We start from the raw sequence: 18099 nt of genomic DNA, 5'->3' as shown, positions 1-18099 counted from the left end.
AAAGGTTGGTTAAATGACTTGCCCAGGCTCAGTCAACCAGAAAGTGTTGGAGGCTAAATTTGAATTCTTAGTTCCTAACTCCTAGTCCAGTGTTCTATCCATTGTACCACGTAAGCTCATTTTAGGCAGAGGAAAAAAAAAGTGGGAGGAAAAGTAATAAATCTAGGGTCAGGACTTTGAAGGAGAAATATCTTTACTTTTGATATACAGGGAGATATACAGGGAGCAGAAAGACCATAGCAGAAACCAAGAGGATGGAAAGCCAGCTAGAGAAAACTTCTGCTTGGGTACTATCCATATTTCTATGGCAGACAATTTATTTGGGAAGAATATCCTTTAGAAATCTCTCTCCAAGTACTCTTATCTCCCTCTGTTCATGATCACAGAATAATCAAAAGGGGAAGATCTTCATCCATGTCATTAGTATTTTCTAACTGAAGAATGAACTTTGTCTTCAAGAAATTTACAAACTAGATCCAAGAGTCCTGACAAGACAAAACCAATATTTTATAAATTTCCATGTTAGCTTAAATCCCTTTGACTTCAGCTCACAATATGGGAGATATTTTCTAACACATAGAACTTTACCAACACTGAATGGGCTGCTTTGGGACATAGTGACTTCTCTATCACATGAGAATTTGAAATCAAAGCTGGATAATTACTGGGGGTTCCATCAGCTTTCCTCAAGCTGAAGTTCTGTGAACTTGAATCTTTATTCAGAAATCACATTCTTTAGTTCTCAGGTTTGGACTTGAGGACTCAAACATACTCCAGGGTCTTCCTTATTGGTGAAGATTCTACCTCAGGGAAAATGATGCTAATTCAAAAAGGAATTGGAGGTAAAGTCAGGATCTCATCTCCTTGTTTACCCTAGTCATGTATGGGCAGGGAGAGTGGGAGAAGAGAGATTTGTGGGATAGACAACTTTTTTTTCCTTTTCTTACCCTTTCTCCAAAGCTGAGCCCAAACAACTTGACCTACTCACCAGCTTTCCCAATCTGAACAGCCAGGCGGGTCAGTTTACCCTGTAGTACTGACTTTTCCTTGGGCCCCCGGCTTCTCAAATCTTCTTCTGAAAAGTCTTCATGGTTCTGAAGGGGCTGGGTTTCTAGAGGCACACCATCTTCAGTTTTAGCTGGAGCACAGATAAATAGCAGATGAGCCAGAAGCTCAGGTGAACTGATGACAAGGCAGGTTAGAGCCAAGAAACCAGGATGCCTAGCTACCTGTCTCCTTGAAACACAAGTTGTTGTTGGGCAGCTAACACCAGCTCTGAGACCTTCACCAACCCTCTGAGCTCACCCTGGCTCATCCTACCTGAGGGCTAGGCATTTGAATTCAACTTGCATGGATTTCTGATTAGATTCTTTGGAGCAAGACACAGGACAGGGTATGTTTTCCCTACTGTCAGTCTCCTATCCCTAGTTCAGCATCCAGAACTGGATTTAACATTGCACATTACTTTATCAAAATTTAAATATACATACATACATACATACACACACATGCATATATACATATATGCATGTGTGTGTGTTTACACACACAAATGCAATAGAAAATTTCAAACCATCCTTTCAAGAAATCAGTGTTTGGAATGGATGCACTCTGAAAATACAGAATATGGCTGAGATAGTAGACAGTAGGCAAACATGGCAGGGACATTAGAATTTGGATTCTTGTTTTGAAATGCCTATCTCCCTTCACACATACATAAAATCATTAAAACAAACAAACAAACAAAAACGACCATAAAACTGGGCATTTCCAGACCCCTCCAATATGAGTTGGGGCTGAGAGTGCTTGGTTAGTACCCCATGAAGGAAGGGAGACATGGAAGGAAGCCTGGAGACAAATCCTTTACATGATGGTTGGTATGAGGGTTCCATGGGAAAAGCATAAGAGAGAGATTTATAGAGAAAAAAATGCAGAAACCAAATTGTTTCATTTGTATTTAAAACATGTTTATAATAAGTCTAAAAATAATGATAATCACTTCCTTTGAGCAGGTCTGGTACTCTAACAAATGTGATAGCTTTACTTTTAGTGCCATCTGGACTGGTAAGGAAGAGATCTTTATGAACTGTCTTGTCTTCCAGTAGAACTATCTCCATATCCCTTTCTTTCTTAAGGCTCTACCCCATGCCCATGTACATTGTACCCATTGGGAGAGGTTACTTCTATAAGAATGTAGAAAGGACAAAGCAGGAATGACAACACAGCCACCAAAAAGAAAAAATGTTAAGAGGATAAAACCGAACCAGAAAGAAGAGGAGAGAGCAAGAGGTATGGGGAAAGAAGTACAAAAATGGGGTTCTCCCTAAGCTCATATGGGAAGAACAATGGAGAGGGTAATCCAGATCAGGAAAGAACAGAGAGAGACCATGAGAAGATGAGGAGGGCACAGTGTATATGCAATCCTTTCAGGGATAAGGGCATTGCCCTCTCCTGGAAATAGAGCACATCAGATTGTAGAGAATAGAACACTCAATATCAAATTCAGGAAAAAGGCCATTTCTACCAGGGCAGTCAAGGAAATCTGTTTCTTGGGATAGAACAGCTCAATCTTCCACTATCCCAGAAGCAACCTAGGTTCTGGCCCCCCTAAATTGACAGCAGAGGGTGTTATATCCTCAGTTCAAGTTGGCAAAAGAAAGATGGACCAAAAAGTCTTGATCACTGCACCCTCCACATGCCTCCACCTGCTCAGCAAAGAACAGACTCATGGGAAGGAAGAAGAAGGAACAATGACGAACAGCCTGGGAGATCTGGTTTGGGGGGAGGAGGGTACATGATGGGGAGAGGAGGTTACCTTTATTGCGATTTTCAGGGAGGGTGTTTTGTTTTTTACCTGTTTGAACAAGAACAATAATTTTTAAAACTCCTAGTGGAAAGAAATGGTAGGTGTCAATTAGAAGTTTATGAAATATGTAAAATGGGGATCTTATTTTTTGGGATGCCTGAACTCCAGAGAGAGAACTGACTCTCACTCTAGTATTTAAAACCACCTCACCCTGGTCCCCTGCTTCTTGAATGCTGGCAATTACTTTTTCTACTGTATTTTCCCTTAACCTGGACAGTTTATGTTGAGACCTGGGTAGGGAAAAGGGACAAAGGGAATGAGTTAAGAGAAGGCAGGTGGCTGAGGTCAGAACCTCGGTCAACTTGGGGTCTGGTAACATTTCAGAAGCCATCATCTTGCACCCATGGAACATCAAGGCCACAGAGCAACCATGTTGGAAATCTACAGGCAGGATCTGATGTTCATGAATGTTCCCTAGGGAGTCAGAACTGGCTGTATCCAAATGGTTTCTTTTCTCATTTTCTAAAGGATTTGGATGATCTGTCAACCTTATTTCAATAGGTTCCTTGTCCAGGGAATGTCCCTTGGGTTTCAAATGGAGAATCTTCAAGTCAAGTCCCTTGACTCATCTCAAAACTAGATCTCTAGTCCAATCTAGGGAAGAGGCAACAAGGGACTTGGGGAACCGGAATGTGGCTTACTGGGTTTGGAATCCTCAGAACTCTCTGATGCCCCCAAAAGGGCGAAGATTATCCCAGTTTGGGAATTCACTCCCACCGCAGTCACTAGCACCCGGCCAGATCCTTCCATCACCTGGGTTCCTGGAGAGAGTGAGAAAAAGTATTATTTCTGTACCCCCAGCCTTGCTTTGTATAGCAATCCATCATTGAGATACCCCAGAGTCCTCTCCTGGAACTAGAGCACATCAGATTGTAGAGCACAGAACACTCAATATCAAATTCAGGAAAAGGGCCATTCTGCCAGGGCAGGCAAGGAAATCTATTTCTTGGGATAGAACAGCTCAATCTGCTTTAACATTCTTGCCCTTTATTCCAGGTCTATCTTTGGACCACACAGGAATCTTTTCAGAAAGTTCCCAGGCTCTTCTTAGGATTGAGCTAAAAGGACCCCAGAGAGAGCTAGTTTATCTCCTTCATCTTATGAACAAGGGATCTGGAGTGAAGGGAAATTAAGTGTCTTGCCAGTGTTCCCAAGGGCAGTAAATGGCAAAAGCTGGGTCTGAACCCAAACACTTTGCATCCAGAGGGAATCCTTTTCTGTTGATGCTTTAGGAGACTTCTTGGTAGGGATATTGTAGAAACAAGTAGTTGTCAGGGCAGTAGGGATTAGAAATGACTGAATCACCTCTGAATATCCTTTGGAATGGAATCAAAGAAACCTCATTTAAAGGACTGGTTTTACTGAGATCTGAGGTAGCTCAGGGAGCCTATAGTCAGTAAGACAAGTTCAAATCCACTTTTGGATACTTCCTAGCCATGTGACCCCAGGCAAGTCATTTTGCCATTGTCTGGCTCAGGTTCCTCCTTTGTAACACGGGGATCATAATATCACTTGCCTCCCAGAGTAGTAGTTGTCAGGATAAAATGAGTTAACAATTATAAAGAGTTTAACATGGTTCCTGGTACACAGGAAGTCTTATGTAAACATTCACTATCAGCTATTATTACAAGGCCATCTCTGTGACACCATTATTATGGTGGAAAAGCCAGAGCTTCACCTGAAAGTAGCATGGGATCCTTCTGAATAGACTTCTTGACATGATCAGATTCCCCAGTTAGGTTACTCTCATCAATTTTCAGATCATTCCCTTGTACCAGGACCCCATCTGCAGGCAACAGGTCACCTAGAGAAAAAGGAGACAGGAAAAGAAAATGGAGACTGGTCATAAGAAATAAAGAGAGAGGTGGGAAGGTATGGTTCTAGTCTCCTCTAGGAGACTTCTTTCACAGAGGTTCCTTGCAGGACATTAGACAAATAAGTACCATGTAGATATCAAAGGGAAAATCTAGCCCTGATCACCAAGAACAAAGTCCCTTCTAGATGTAGGACAACCTCCATAGGCTCTGGTTATGTTGTTCCTGATGAGTCCCTATCTGGGACCCAGAAAAATATGCCGGCTATTTCATAGAGCAGCAAGCTTGCATTTAATTTCACCATGGTAGGGTCTCAGACTATTCCTTTCCTAAAGGACTTACAACTTATCCAGAAGCTGACAATGAGGAATATAATCTGCCCAGTTTCTTTCAATACTTTTTAGACTTCTCATACTATAAGACAGAGGAGAAAACCATCTTGCCCATCAAGCAATGAAACAGCAAAGGTATAAGAGAAATGGAGAATGGAGACAGCAAAACTACAGCCAAAATGAAGTGACCTCTACTTAGGGGGAGAATTTTATATCAGGGCTTTAATATAGGACTGAGAATACTGTTAGTATCCCATTGAAACCATTGAACCTAGGACTTAGATTACAAGATCACAATTTTAATTATTAAACTTAATTTTAATAGTTAAAATATAAAGCTACCACAAGTTGGTATCATCACTCTTGTGCTTCATCTCAAGTAAAGTTGTTCTCCACTCTATCCCCTCCTCTTTTCCTCACCCTGCTCCAACTCTCCAATTGTAGCAAACTCCCCAAGCAGTATCCTTGCAGTATCTCATTATCTCTCCCTGCTTCCTCAATTGAAATGGAATACAAAAATTTCTAGTGTCAGCTATGGAGAACAGAAACCTGTCTACAAAGTAGGTAGACTAGGAGAGGTATAAACAGCATGGGATTCTCACCATATTTGATTTGGATGATATCTCCCACCACGATCTCCATGACAGGCAATTGGATGATTTGGCCTTTTCGGATAACAGCGAACTTCTGTTCTTGCTCAATACGACTCTGTAGGCCTCGGAACTGCTTCTCCTTGCTCCAGTCATTGAAGGCTGTCACCAGCACCACAATGGCGACCGAAAATAGGATAGCTGTCCCTTCGATCCAGCCGGCCTCTAACTCATCCTTTCCAGAAGTTGTGACTTGACCACACTCTATTTCATAAGGAAAGGAAAAGGGGGAGGGGAGTATCACTTAAAAGACCCTTGTTGGTATGTTAAGTGGAGATCACTTAAAAGGCCTTTGTTGGTATGTTAAGTGGAGCTAATGCTTTCACTAAACCTCTCTGGGAGAAGTGAGATGAGGTAGGATGGAGGAAGGTAGGCAGACTGCCAGGAAGAAGAACCATCACTGCTGAGAAAACCTAGTTTAGGTATCTACTTATCATCTGCACCACCACAATGTTAACCTGAAAGGAGTCAGTGATGCCAAAATTCAGACTGTGCCTATGCAAGTCACCTATAAATAATTACCTGAGTCCAAGGAGGTCAGACTATTACTGCCCAACAGATTGAGCAATTTCCCATGATGCCAAGCATTGGGCTTGCACTCTGAGGAGCGGGGGGGCTTTATAGGATTGCAATAGTCTATTTGTCACTATGGTAGAAATGGACCTCTTTGAGTAATGGACAAAATGTCCAAATGAAATCTGAATTAACTAGCCCTGTTCCTTGACTAATCATTCTGGGTAGACAGGAGAAAAAGTATCTAAGTGGAGATAGTTTAACAATAACTTATATTAATTGCCTATTGCTTGGATTGAATTAGGATCTTGCCCAGTTCTAAGACACTCACGGTCATTGCCGTCTTCAGGAGGATGGTAGAAGGACAGGCCTAGAGAGATGACTGCTGCAACCTCCAGAATGATGAGTGTGGCATCTTGTAGAGCCTCCCATACTAACTCCAAAAAGGTCTTGGGCTTTTTAGGGGGAATGAAGTTTTTTCCAAACACCCTCTTGCGTCTTTCCAGATCATCAGGGTTCCCGGACAATCCTGAACAAAGGAAAGGGGTAGGTAATAAAAGGAAAAAATAAAGATCTCAGAAGCAATTTTAAGAAAAAAGGTTCTACCTTCCCCAAACAAACCTAACTACTTTCCTTGGCCTATAGGAAGATTCTTCAAGAAGTCAGATCATTTATGGCCTATTTCCACACAACCAAGGATGCCAAGAATAGTTAAGGCCTACTTTTATTGGCTTGAATAGAGTCAACTTAAATCTAATAATGTCTTAAGGGTTTCATTAGCATTTTCCAAAGGTGCATATCCAAACTGAAGATACCATGGTATCATGGAAAATTGTTCTCAGAGTCAAAAGTCTTGGGCTCCAGTCCTAAGTCTGTTCCATTCTGGCCCTGTGACACTAAGCAAAATATTCACCTTCAGTACCCTCTGGGAACTCTTTTGGACCAAGTTGGTAAGTGCTGATCTACATTGGTTGAAGGTACTTAATCAATGAAGTCACAGTCCCCAAACTCTTAAATTACCATTTGACTGCATCTGCTCACACGTCCTCCTTTACAGCTCTTATAGGGACAATAAATAGTCACAAGGAGCAAGGGGGATACATCCTGATTCTCAGTCTAGGGTTCCTTCCACTAGACTTCCAAGGCACCAGAAGATATTAGATGTTCTGGGATCTCAGCTTCTAATTCTGGTCTTTTCTCTCCTCCCAGTGACTTCCCTTCCCTTTTTGAATTACTGGGATTATTTAGGCAGAAGGTAAAAAAAGGAGCAAAGAAAAGAAGAAGAAGAAGAAGGGGTTAGTTTGGAGTTGGAAGCATCCAGGCAATTTTCTGAGATTGGGAATCTAAAGACAGAAATTCTCAGTTATCTTCCCAACATTGACAGCCCCACTGCAAAGATGAAGGGGGGGAAGGGATATCAGATTTTAATATGGTAATTAAAGCCAGTTGGAGTTTATCAGTAGGCTTATATGCTACAAAAAATTAGTTATACATTTGGCATACAAGACTGTAAGATGCAGCTCTTTATGGGGGGAGTGGCAACACAGGTTTCCCAGATAACACAAAGAAAGAACACCTTTGTAGTCTTAAATCCAAGCAACTGTGGCCAGTAGAGGGCCATTAGAGAGCCTCTGGAAGGAAGTAAGCCTTGATGATGATGATGATGATGATGATGAAAGTCTCTACTTGACTAGTTCCTCTAAGGGTTGTTTGACTAAGATATAGATGGAAGAGAGTAGCTGATCATTTCTACTAAGAAGATAATTAAAGGAAATGATCTTTAATTTGACCAAAACACTTCCTGCTACAACTTGGGAAAGAACTTTGAGGTGGGCTTTGTAAAAAAAACATCAACTGATCAAAAAAGAAACAAATAAACTTGGACAGATATACAATTGGACTAGAGGTGGTACTCTGGAGAGAGACAAGACTGTGATAGGAGAAATTTAGGATTTGAGAATACTTTTGTAGAACTCTCAAACAGCACATAAATTAGGGAAGAACAACTTTAAATCTCTCCATAAAGGGAAGTCGTATTTAGCTGTGTTACCCTGGGCAAGTAACTTAAATTATCTGTCTCACTTTCTTCATCTTTAAAATGGAGATAATAATAGAACTTCCCTCACAGAGTTGTGAGGATCAAATGAAATAATATAGCTGAAGTACATACATAAATACTGGCTTTCATTATTGTTATATTACTTATCATAAATCCAAGTTGGTTCTATTACATTGAAAAGCTAGTGCAAGGAATAGTGAGAAAAGTTAATAATAATAATATAATAAAATAGCCAGCATTTCTATATCTTTAAAGTTTGCTGACATAATCACATTTTATTCTCACAACAACTCAATAGAAATGCTAGATACTATTATACATTCTTTATTGACTCAGGACAAGAAACAGGGGTGGAGTGGCTAAGAGGAGAATTTGAGTGTTTCCCAGTAGTCTCCCTATCTCCCTCAGCCTGGGTGGTCCAGTTCTCAGTAGGAAAAAGAGGACATGATCCTGGGAAAATAATGTTCTCGGCAGACATAGTATTGCCAGGGGGCAGAGCCCAGTTGGGTCTCTCCTTGGGGGCTCTAAAATGGTAGGGTATTGCCAAGTTGATTCAGAGATTTATAGTCCTTCTGATGAGGCAGGATGCACCTTGATATGCCGGCCTCACAGGATAAAGGAAAGTCCCCAAGGATAACCAGAATGTCAGGCACTTGGGAGGTGCTCTAGGGGGAATCACCATTGCTCCAGAAGAAGGGTCATCCACTGTCTGAAGGGAGAACGAGAGAGGGCCACCTGAGCTGGTCTTGGTTGTGGATGTGAAGCCATAAGATAGCAAAGAGAATCTAACTACCCAGAGAATGGCCCCAGGAGGAACTTAAAGAAAGTCCTACTGTTTCCCTAGCAGACCAGAAATGGGGGGAGGGGAATTAGAAAAAAACAGAGTTCTGTTAGGAACTTAAAAGATCATCCAATCCAACTCCTTCACTGTAGAAATGGAAAAACTAAGACACCAAAAGATTCCTGTGGCATATTTTAGAAGCAACAATGAGGCAAAAGTCTCTGTGAAAAACCTAAGACTGAATCTTGTCTGTGTCCTCCCCCTCAAGATATAGATAACCCCAATCCATCTCAACTCCTGCCTTATCATTTCTGCCATAAGTCACCTAGAATTTCTATCTTAAAGAACCTAAATGGATTTTCCAGTTTCCAGCATGCCCAGTAAGGAGCAGAGAGAGGGGAAAGCTGGAACCCATTGTCTACTTGGGAATCCTTTCCCTCTCACATATGAAATAGAGAGGAGAATCATGTGGGACGAGGAGCTTGGCTAGTCCCACACTTCGGACTTTTCATTTTAATTCTTTCTGCCTCAGAGAAGGTTTTCACTCCTTGATTTCAACAGCTGTAATTTCACACACATAAATACCCTCAGTCAGGAGCAGATTTTAGCCTCTGATCTCAGCAGCAGCAGCAACATACACACACACACACACACACACACACACACACACACACACACACACACAATCCTAGAGAGAGTAAAGGGAGTTTTACAAGCTCCTTTTCCACAAGGAAAGGTTCCTTTCCCTGAAGGAATCCAGAAGGATGGAGAAAAAGAAAATCTTACTCCCAAGAACCTTTGGAAAAAAGAGCCCTAGGTCTGAATGGGAAATGCCACTGGAGAGTCAGACTGAGCACATGGGTCGGGTGAGACATAAAGAATGTGATAGACTGTGAAGTTATCCCCCACCCCATGCTGGGGAGTCCACAGACCTTATCCAGGTTCCTGAGGGGTTGGGAGAAGACTAAAAGCATTGATGGAAAATCTGTGTCTGCCTGTTTGGGACCCAGAGAGAAGAAGAAGCTGGAGCCCAATCCAAAGTGGCCCATCCCCATCTATCAGGGAAAGTGCACTCTCCTGTCTCCCCCCCCCCCAATCTCCCAAGAAGAAGTTGCAAGGATAACCCTCTATTATTAACCAGGTCCCTAGCAAAAGTGCTACTAGCAAAGATATTATGAGACATCCAGTTGCTTGAGTTAGATTACTTAAGCAAGGAAGGAAACAACATCTTTTCCCTGAGATGATTTGAATTCAGTCTTATTTTGAAAGATAGGGAAAAACAAATATTAAGATCTATAAAGGAACCTCTTAACTCAGCAAAGTTTATATTGTGGGGAAACAATTGTTTGGGGTTAAGTGACTTGCCCTGGGTCACATAGCTAGTGAGTGACTAAGGCCAGATTTGAACTCAGGTCTTCAGGTCTTCCTGAAGTCAGGGCCAGGGCTCTATCTACTGTGTCATCTAGTTGCCCCTTGGCAAAGTATATTCCAAAACCTGGAGTAGATAGCAGTCAGATGCTGTCCTAGTGCCTCATTTGGAAGATTCAAGGGACCTTTCCCATTCTGGCACCTCCATTTTAATACAATGATATGCAGTTCCAGGCTCAGCATCTGCCTTTTTCAGTCAAGATGCAGAAAAGGATGGGATGTAATCAAGATCACATGGTAAAATAATGACTAGTGGTTCAGGTGTGCAGCAGAAGGTAAGGAGGTGGGAAAGAAGGGGGGGGAAGTCATCTTTCTTTTCACAGTGCCTAGAAATCCTGGGAGTTAGAGAGGACAGTTTCTCCTGAGTTTGAAGTAGTAAACATTGACTTCTACTTTGACTTCTTTCTACCATTGCTTACTAAAAGCCACAACCTCCAGAAGGAAGGAGTTTCCTTTCCCTTGAGGTCTTCAAGGGGAAGCTGAGGAAAAATTCGTGGTTAGGTGGTGGGTGGCAGAGTGGGACTAAAAAACCCTATTTCCAAGAGGAGCACCTTAGAGTGTAAGAAGATGTGCTAGTCCAGTGGTGTGGCCCTGGTCTTAACCCAACCCAGTAACAAGAATAATTAATGGAATAGTAGGAAGAGGGTTTAAAAAGTCTTCAGAGAGTTCTATTCAAGGCAGCAAAACTCCTATTATTCAAGAGTCGTAAGTCTTAACAGTTTGAGGATTTGGGATGGAGCAGTCAGGGGGAGGTGAACCATGGAAGGGAAGGATAGGAGGGAGAATATAGCAATAGATCCCTCAGCATCCCAGGATAGCAAGAAGAAACAGCTTAAAAATGGAAGACCAGCTCCAAAGCTAATCATAGAGGACCTTGGGAGTTTCCAAGATATGTTATGGGATCTCTCTCAAAGAAAAGGGAGGTTTGGGGTAAAAAAGAAAGAAGGAAAGTGCTGGTTGGTTTCATTTAGGACTTAACTGACCCTTCATTCTTTCCCTTCCATCTCTTCTCCAACCACTACTGCAGTGTCCCTGCCAGTTTCTCCCTCATGGACTCGGACTGTCTAATTTCTCCCTACCTCATTCATATAACAGCCTATCTGCTCATGCTGTTGGAAGCAGTCTGTTTCATCCATTTCCCCTACCCTAAGACAATTTTTGGCCTGAGTCTCCTTTACAACTTCAGCTATGTCTAATAAATTCCTTGCTGACCCAGGGGCTAGCACCCCAGAATTCTAGTTTTCTTTTCCCCCGCCGCATGGATTGCAGAGGCAGGACACTCTTCTCCCTGAAAATTCCTCTAGCTAAGCTTCAGCTGAGGTACCCAGAGAAACCAGAGGGAGTCAGAGGGCATGATGAGGAAGGTGGTCAGCAAAGCTCATTGTCTTTGGCAAATATGAACATGGGTAGGGTTCTCAAGAACTCTAAGTCTTTTAGTAAATAATGAGTAAGCCCTAAAAATAACATTATCTCCCAGTTAGGGTCACAAGCAGCCTAGCTTCACTTTCCAAGGACATTAGTTCCTCTTCTATTGTGCTCTCTATCAAATATTCATCCCCAGGGGACTAGCCAGAGCAGAAACTCCAAACTCACACAACAATGAGAACCATGATCTGGGTTGGCATTTACTCTCCATGATGATATTTTGTCTTTCATTCTGGAAGAACATCATGATATCAGGGAAAGTGATGCCATGACTAGCACATGGATTGGATTTGAGTGAGGGGGGAGTTGTGCAAAGCCATCAACCTCACTTTCTCCTTCAGAGCCATCTGGGTCCAGTGGCTAGATATGAATCAGGATTATTGGAGATGACCTTGGATATGAGGTAATCAGGGTTAAGCGACTTGACCAGGGTCACACAGTTAGTCTAAAGAATCTGAAGCTGGATTCAAATTCCTGACCTGACTCCAAAATCAGTATTCTATCCACTGTGCCACCTGGGGAGAGGTCGGGGGAAGGGATGCCACAGATCTCAAAATACGGGTCTTGAGTAAGCTTGAATAAATTGCTACTTCCAAAGGCAAAGGGGCTCTAAGGTTGGTACCCCAAAATGTCAGATGCCCTTACAGCAGGCAGGGTACCAGACTCATTCCATGATCTCTCTGGATCTTTGCCTCTCTGGATAATAACTCTCACATTGATGTAACATAACAGATTCAAAGTTCTGTTCTCACAAGAAATATAAATAAAACCATCCCTATTTAATGGGTGAAGAAATAGAGACTCAGCTCTGTACAGGTGACTGGCCTAGGGTTATGGAGCTAGTGTCAGAGCCAGGCTTCAAACCCAGGACTTCTGCCAGAGTCTTTAGTATTTTCTCTAACACAATATCTTCCCTCATGGATGCTAGAGGCAAGCAATGAAGAAGGGAGGGGGTCTTGGGGAATACAAAGGGGAAGTTCATTCACAAGCAATCAATTCCAAATAAAATGGAAACATTCTTCTGTGCTCTGAGAGGAGTCCCAGTGCTACTGGATTTCTCTGGTTATTAAAGGTTCTCCATCTCCACCCTTTCCGATCCAAGCCCAAGATTGATTCTGAGGGCCTGGTCCGGCTCCCACTCTGAAACTACTCTCCTTAACTCCTAAAGAGCCCACAGAGATGACTTATTACAGATGCAGGAAATTGGGGGTTTGAGGGAGAGGGAAGAGAAAATTAAGGGCAGAAGAGGAGATGGGGAACAACAGCCCGGATGTTATCTAGACAAGCTGCTTCTCTCTGTAGACATTCTGGCCTTGGCCACCACTTCTACCCAAAGCAGAGTCAAAATTCAAAAATGACTTTTACTCAATGTGAGCAATTGGTAAAGTAGTAGAGGATTGAGGTAGAGTCTTGGGTTCCTCTTGAAAGCCTTTTAACTTGGAAGGATAAGGGAAGTGTATTTCTGTTTAGTTTCTACCTCTTTTGGTTGTTTTTGTGAGGCAATGGGGTTTAAGTGACTTGTCCAAGGTCACACAGCTAGTAAGTATCAAGTGTCTGAGGCCTGTCTGAACTAGGAATCTCCTGATTCCAGGGCTGATTATCTATTGTGCCACCTAACTGCCCCCTCCCCACACTTTACTTTTGGTTAAAGTGGGTATGGGAAAGGGAAGGACAATCAGAAGACAAGTCCATGCTTTCATTCCAAAAGCTCAACTTTTACTGGGAAGCTTTCCCTAACTTCTCTTAGTTCCTGTATAAAGTTTGCATTGTATTTATTTGTTTGTTGAGGACAGAGATTCTCTTTTGTCTCTTTTTATATCCCCAGTGCTTAACACCATATAGCAGGACTTTAATAAATGTTTTTTGATTGATAAAAAATAAAAATGGACTTGGGGGATTATTTGAGTCACTGTACATTTCACAGTATGTAGAACTGAACTTAGGCAGCTAGAACCTCAGGATCTGGGATGTATCTGAGAGCCAGAACATGTCTCTACTATAAAGCTCCCTAGAGGAGGATTGAACCATAATTCTCCTCAATTCAAGATAAATTTGCTGAGAATATAGGGAAAGGGGGGGCAAGGGAGAAACAACAGATTTTTTCAAGACTCCCCGAGATTCTTTTCTTCTATCTCATTCTACCCCCCATCTCCCAAAAAACAGACTGCTAATGACAGGTTTCTCCTGGTTTCTCCATAGTCATTATTAGTCTGCAATGGTCTCTTAGAAGTGACAAAGAGCTGTGCTAAATCATAAGACAGGTTTTTTTTTTAATAGCTTCATTTCATTGGAGCTCATGGATCTTGGTGTTTTCAACTTTGTCAGTCCAATAAACTAGTCCAACATGACTTGTTTTTTCCTAGTGAGAAGAGGTCCTTGTTGCTTGGTTTCATTTTTGTTTTCTATTCCCACTCTCACTCTTACTGAGAGGGCTTAAAATAATATTTATCCTTCATCTTTTTTCCTGAGGAAAACCATGTCATCAGGGAAGTGCTACCATGACAAACACATGAACTGGATTTCAGTGAGGGGTGCTTTGCTAAGCCTCACTTTCTCTTTTAGAGCCATCTGGGTCCAGTGGCCAGATATGAATCAGAATGTCTGGAGATGGCCCTGGGTATGAGGCAATCAGGGTTAAGTGACTTGCCCAAGGTTATCATAGCTAGTAAGTGGCATGTGTCTGAGGTCAAATTGGAACTCTGGCCCTCCTGAGTCCAAGGCCAGTGCTCTATCCACTGGGCCATCTAAATTGCTTCAATGAGAAGTTTTAGAGATCTATAGAACTCAGTCGTAATAATTCAGGACACAGTTTTACTGTAGGCTCTACATGCAATCAAAGAAAGCTGAACCCTGCTGAACATGGATAGGCTAAAGCCTAGGAGTAAAACATGGTTTGTCCTTTTAGGTGGAAGGCTTTTATGCCAGTGTTCTGTTGTCCTGAAGGCACTGTCTAGTGTAAAAACAGGAACTTTCAATGAGGAGGGTAAAGCCAAGGCAAAGGAAAGTCACCCACAGGCTATTTGGTCCTGAATTGTTTAACATCCAGTGTCTTCTGATTTTGTCAACAGGAACTCTTGGAGAATCAGATTACAGACAGTATTAGCAGTGAGCAAGACTAGAAAATTGGAGACAGGGTCTTTGATGCTATAGACAGCTCAGGAGAATCTAACTCATCTACTCTTATCCATATTCCTTACACAGCTATCTAACTAAACTACTCTATTTTCAACTGATTTCTGGGCTGTCTTGCCTCTTGGTTCTTAATAGCCCACAGATCAGTTTGAATCAGCCTATTCATCCTTTGAAGGTCTATCCAAATACCATCTACTCTAAGAAGGTGTTCTTCTTCCCTTAGTTACAGATAGTTTATCCCTCTGACATTTTATGGTACTTTGTTTATATCTGAAAAGCAATTTGTATATTGAAATGCATACTATTTATGCATTGTCTCATCAGTAATTTAAGGGCATTGAATTTCCCCTATGAGATCAAACCTTTCGAGCTAGGATCATTCTACAAGGCCAAGATTTGAAGTCACAGGATCTAGATTCAAATACTGGCTCAGTTATGAACTATTTGTATAACTTTTTTAACCTCTTCATCTATAAAACAAGGGGGTTGGACCAGATGAGTTTTCAGCTTCCTTTTAACTCTAACACTAGTATCTTTGTATTACCCCACACTATCTTGTTAAGAACAGGTAGTCAGGGGCGGCTAGGTGGTGCAGTGGATAGAGCACCAGCCCTGGAGTCAGGAGTACCTGAGTTCAAATCTGACCTCAGACACTTAATAATTACCTAGCTGTGTGGCCTCGGGCAAGCCACTTAACCCCATTTCCTTGCAAAAAAAAAAAAAAAGAACAAGTAGCCAAATATTTGCAGAATGAAATGATCAAGAATCCCAGGTTCTTCTTTGTGGTAGATGTATCTGGGTAAAGGGTGCAAGAATAGTGTAGGCAAGACAAAGTACAAACAGAATCCCAAACCCTACAAAGTTTTGCAGAGTAACTCCATCTCCTCAACAAAAGACAGGGACAGTGGAGTAGGGAATGAGGAGACATAACAGAAGCAAAACTTTGCAGCTTTCAAAACCACACAAGCTAAATAAAGTAAATGAGTCAGGATGATGATTAGAGAAAGGGAGAAAGAAGGTGGCAATGTCCCAAACTGCATTTCTACTAGACAATACGAGCGAGGACAAAAAACAATGTTAAAAGTGAAAATGACCTAAGTCCCTCTGGGTCACTGCTTAATAAGAGAAAAGATTTAAAAAGTGGGCAGTAACTGAGCTAACTCAATAAAAGGGGACCGGTCCCATGCCTGCCAGGTTTGACATCTTCCAAATGTTCCTTCTAATCACTCAGTCAACAGAAGTCTAGAAATGGGTAAGTAAAGTGGTAAAGGGTTACACCAGTTCCTAGCAAAAGGGAAGAATCAGCAAACTCTATCCTATAGAAAAGGGGGCATTTAGGACGGCTCCATCAAGGAAGGGTATAAATTATAGGAAAATAAGGTCTAAGGATAGATTTCTAAGCTTTGATTTCTGCCCCTCCAAAAAGGACTGACTCTGAAGTCACTAACAATGGCCTGAGATTCAAAATTATTCTTATAGAATCATGGTCTCTCAGGAAGACTCAAAAAATGAGAAAACTCAGGTGTCTCAAAACTCCTGAAGAAGAAAATGAAGACCTTGTTTTCTTTCCCCCACCCCATTCACCCAATTCCACTTTTCCCTGGATGTCCAGGTTGAGATTATTTAAGTCTCAGCAGAGGACATCCATACATTCTTAGAGGGTCCCACAAGACCTCTTGTAAAGCAAATGTTTTCCGATTCTCAAACTTCAGTGGGCACTGGGATGATTCAGGCAATAATGTTCTGAAGTCTGTCTTTGGCAGTATTTGAGAAGAAAAACAGTAACACTGAAAAGAAGAGTCTTCTCTCAAGGAAAACTTCCCAAAGTTCAAGGGTGAAAGAAAATGTCCCCATTACACATTATATAGGAGGCTATTGTTAAATTTGGGAGGCAGGTGGTAAAGTGACAAGTACTGGATGTGGAGTCAAGAAGTCTTGAATTCAGATCTGACCACAGACACACTTAATTAGTTGTATGACCTTACATAAGTCACTTGACCCTATTTACCTCAGTTTCATTATCTGTAAAATGAACTAGAGAAGGAAATGGTAAACCTCTCCGGTGTCTTTACCAAGAAAGCCCCAAATGGAGTCACGAAGAGTCTGGACACCACTGAAACGACCAAACAACAAGATATCTCTAAGTATCTTTATCCAATAATTTACCTAGGGATCCTTGTTAACTGTTCTGCACCTCTCCTCAATTCCCCCTCAAGCAGAGCTCTAAGCTTTTTATTCTGGGGTGATATTCTTTTGTAATTTTTGGCCTTGCTAAGTACACAAAAAGTTCTTGAAGAGTTCTGTGAATTGACTTCAAGGGGGCCCAGAAACAGGAAAAAGGAGAGGAATGAGCATTTATTAAGTGCCTACTGTGTTCCAGATATCATGCTCAGTGGGTGCTTCACAATGATTATCTTATTCAATCCTCACAACAAGTTAATAACTAAGATTTAAGTGGTATTGTGATGGGCACAATGTTAAGTTATTAGAAACAATATTAACGTTCACACAGCATTCTCTATGTGACAGGCACCACCCTGAAGGAGTTGGGAAATGGAGGCAGACGGCAGTGCTTTGCCCAGTGGTGGTTGTGGCGGCAGGTGCTCACCTTCTATGGGTGAGGTATTCAGTTTCTCACAGATGCCCAGCACGCTCCCGTACTGTTCATTGATGTGGGTCACAGCATCGGTGGAGCGGAGCTCCATGAGACTCCGCAGCTCCTGAAGGGTGCAGCCAAAGTCCTTGGTCAGGTCCTCAGCATCCACCGAGTTGGTCGGGTGGCTCTGTGAGCTCTTCATGATTTTGGAGGGTGTGGCCCTGGCTTGGGGGCAGTAGCTGCAGGGGCAGGGGATGGGCTCTGGCTCAGATCAGGCAAGGGAGGCCTTCCTCCTCAAAGGGCAGGCCAGGAGGAGGGAGGTTTCCTGGAGACCAGAGGCACCTGGAGTTGCAGAGAGAGAGAAAGGAGAGAGGGAGGGAAAGCAATCAGTGCAGGAGCTCTGAGCAAAACCAGGCCCAAGATGGGGTCTTGTGACCTGAGATGGGAGAGCAGCATTCTAGGGGGAAAGAAAAGATGAAGCCCCCCCACAAATATTATCTCAT

At 42.2% G+C, this 18099-nt stretch overlaps 1 protein-coding gene across 1 annotated transcript in view; it reads right to left on the bottom strand.

Annotated features, from left to right (window-relative positions):
• Nucleotides 1-17844, bottom strand: part of LOC141513006 (plasma membrane calcium-transporting ATPase 4-like) — a 45433-nt gene extending 27589 nt beyond the window's left edge. Inside the window, exons 1-7 of the mRNA XM_074222419.1 lie at nt 17609-17844; nt 6507-6704; nt 5615-5866; nt 4545-4670; nt 3508-3627; nt 2816-2854; nt 989-1138 (exon numbers count right to left, since the gene is read on the bottom strand). Coding sequence (XP_074078520.1) covers nt 989-1138; nt 2816-2854; nt 3508-3627; nt 4545-4670; nt 5615-5866; nt 6507-6704; nt 17609-17798 — 1075 coding nt within the window. The 5' untranslated portion in view covers nt 17799-17844. The remainder of the gene's footprint in view (nt 1-988; nt 1139-2815; nt 2855-3507; nt 3628-4544; nt 4671-5614; nt 5867-6506; nt 6705-17608) is intronic.
• Nucleotides 17845-18099: the final 255 nt, after the last annotated feature.

Source organism: Macrotis lagotis, chromosome 2, assembly GCF_037893015.1.
Source record: "Macrotis lagotis isolate mMagLag1 chromosome 2, bilby.v1.9.chrom.fasta, whole genome shotgun sequence".
Lineage (NCBI taxonomy): Eukaryota > Metazoa > Chordata > Mammalia > Peramelemorphia > Peramelidae > Macrotis > Macrotis lagotis.
Note: the sequence above shows the minus strand (reverse complement) of the source record. Positions and strands in the feature narration are given on the sequence as shown.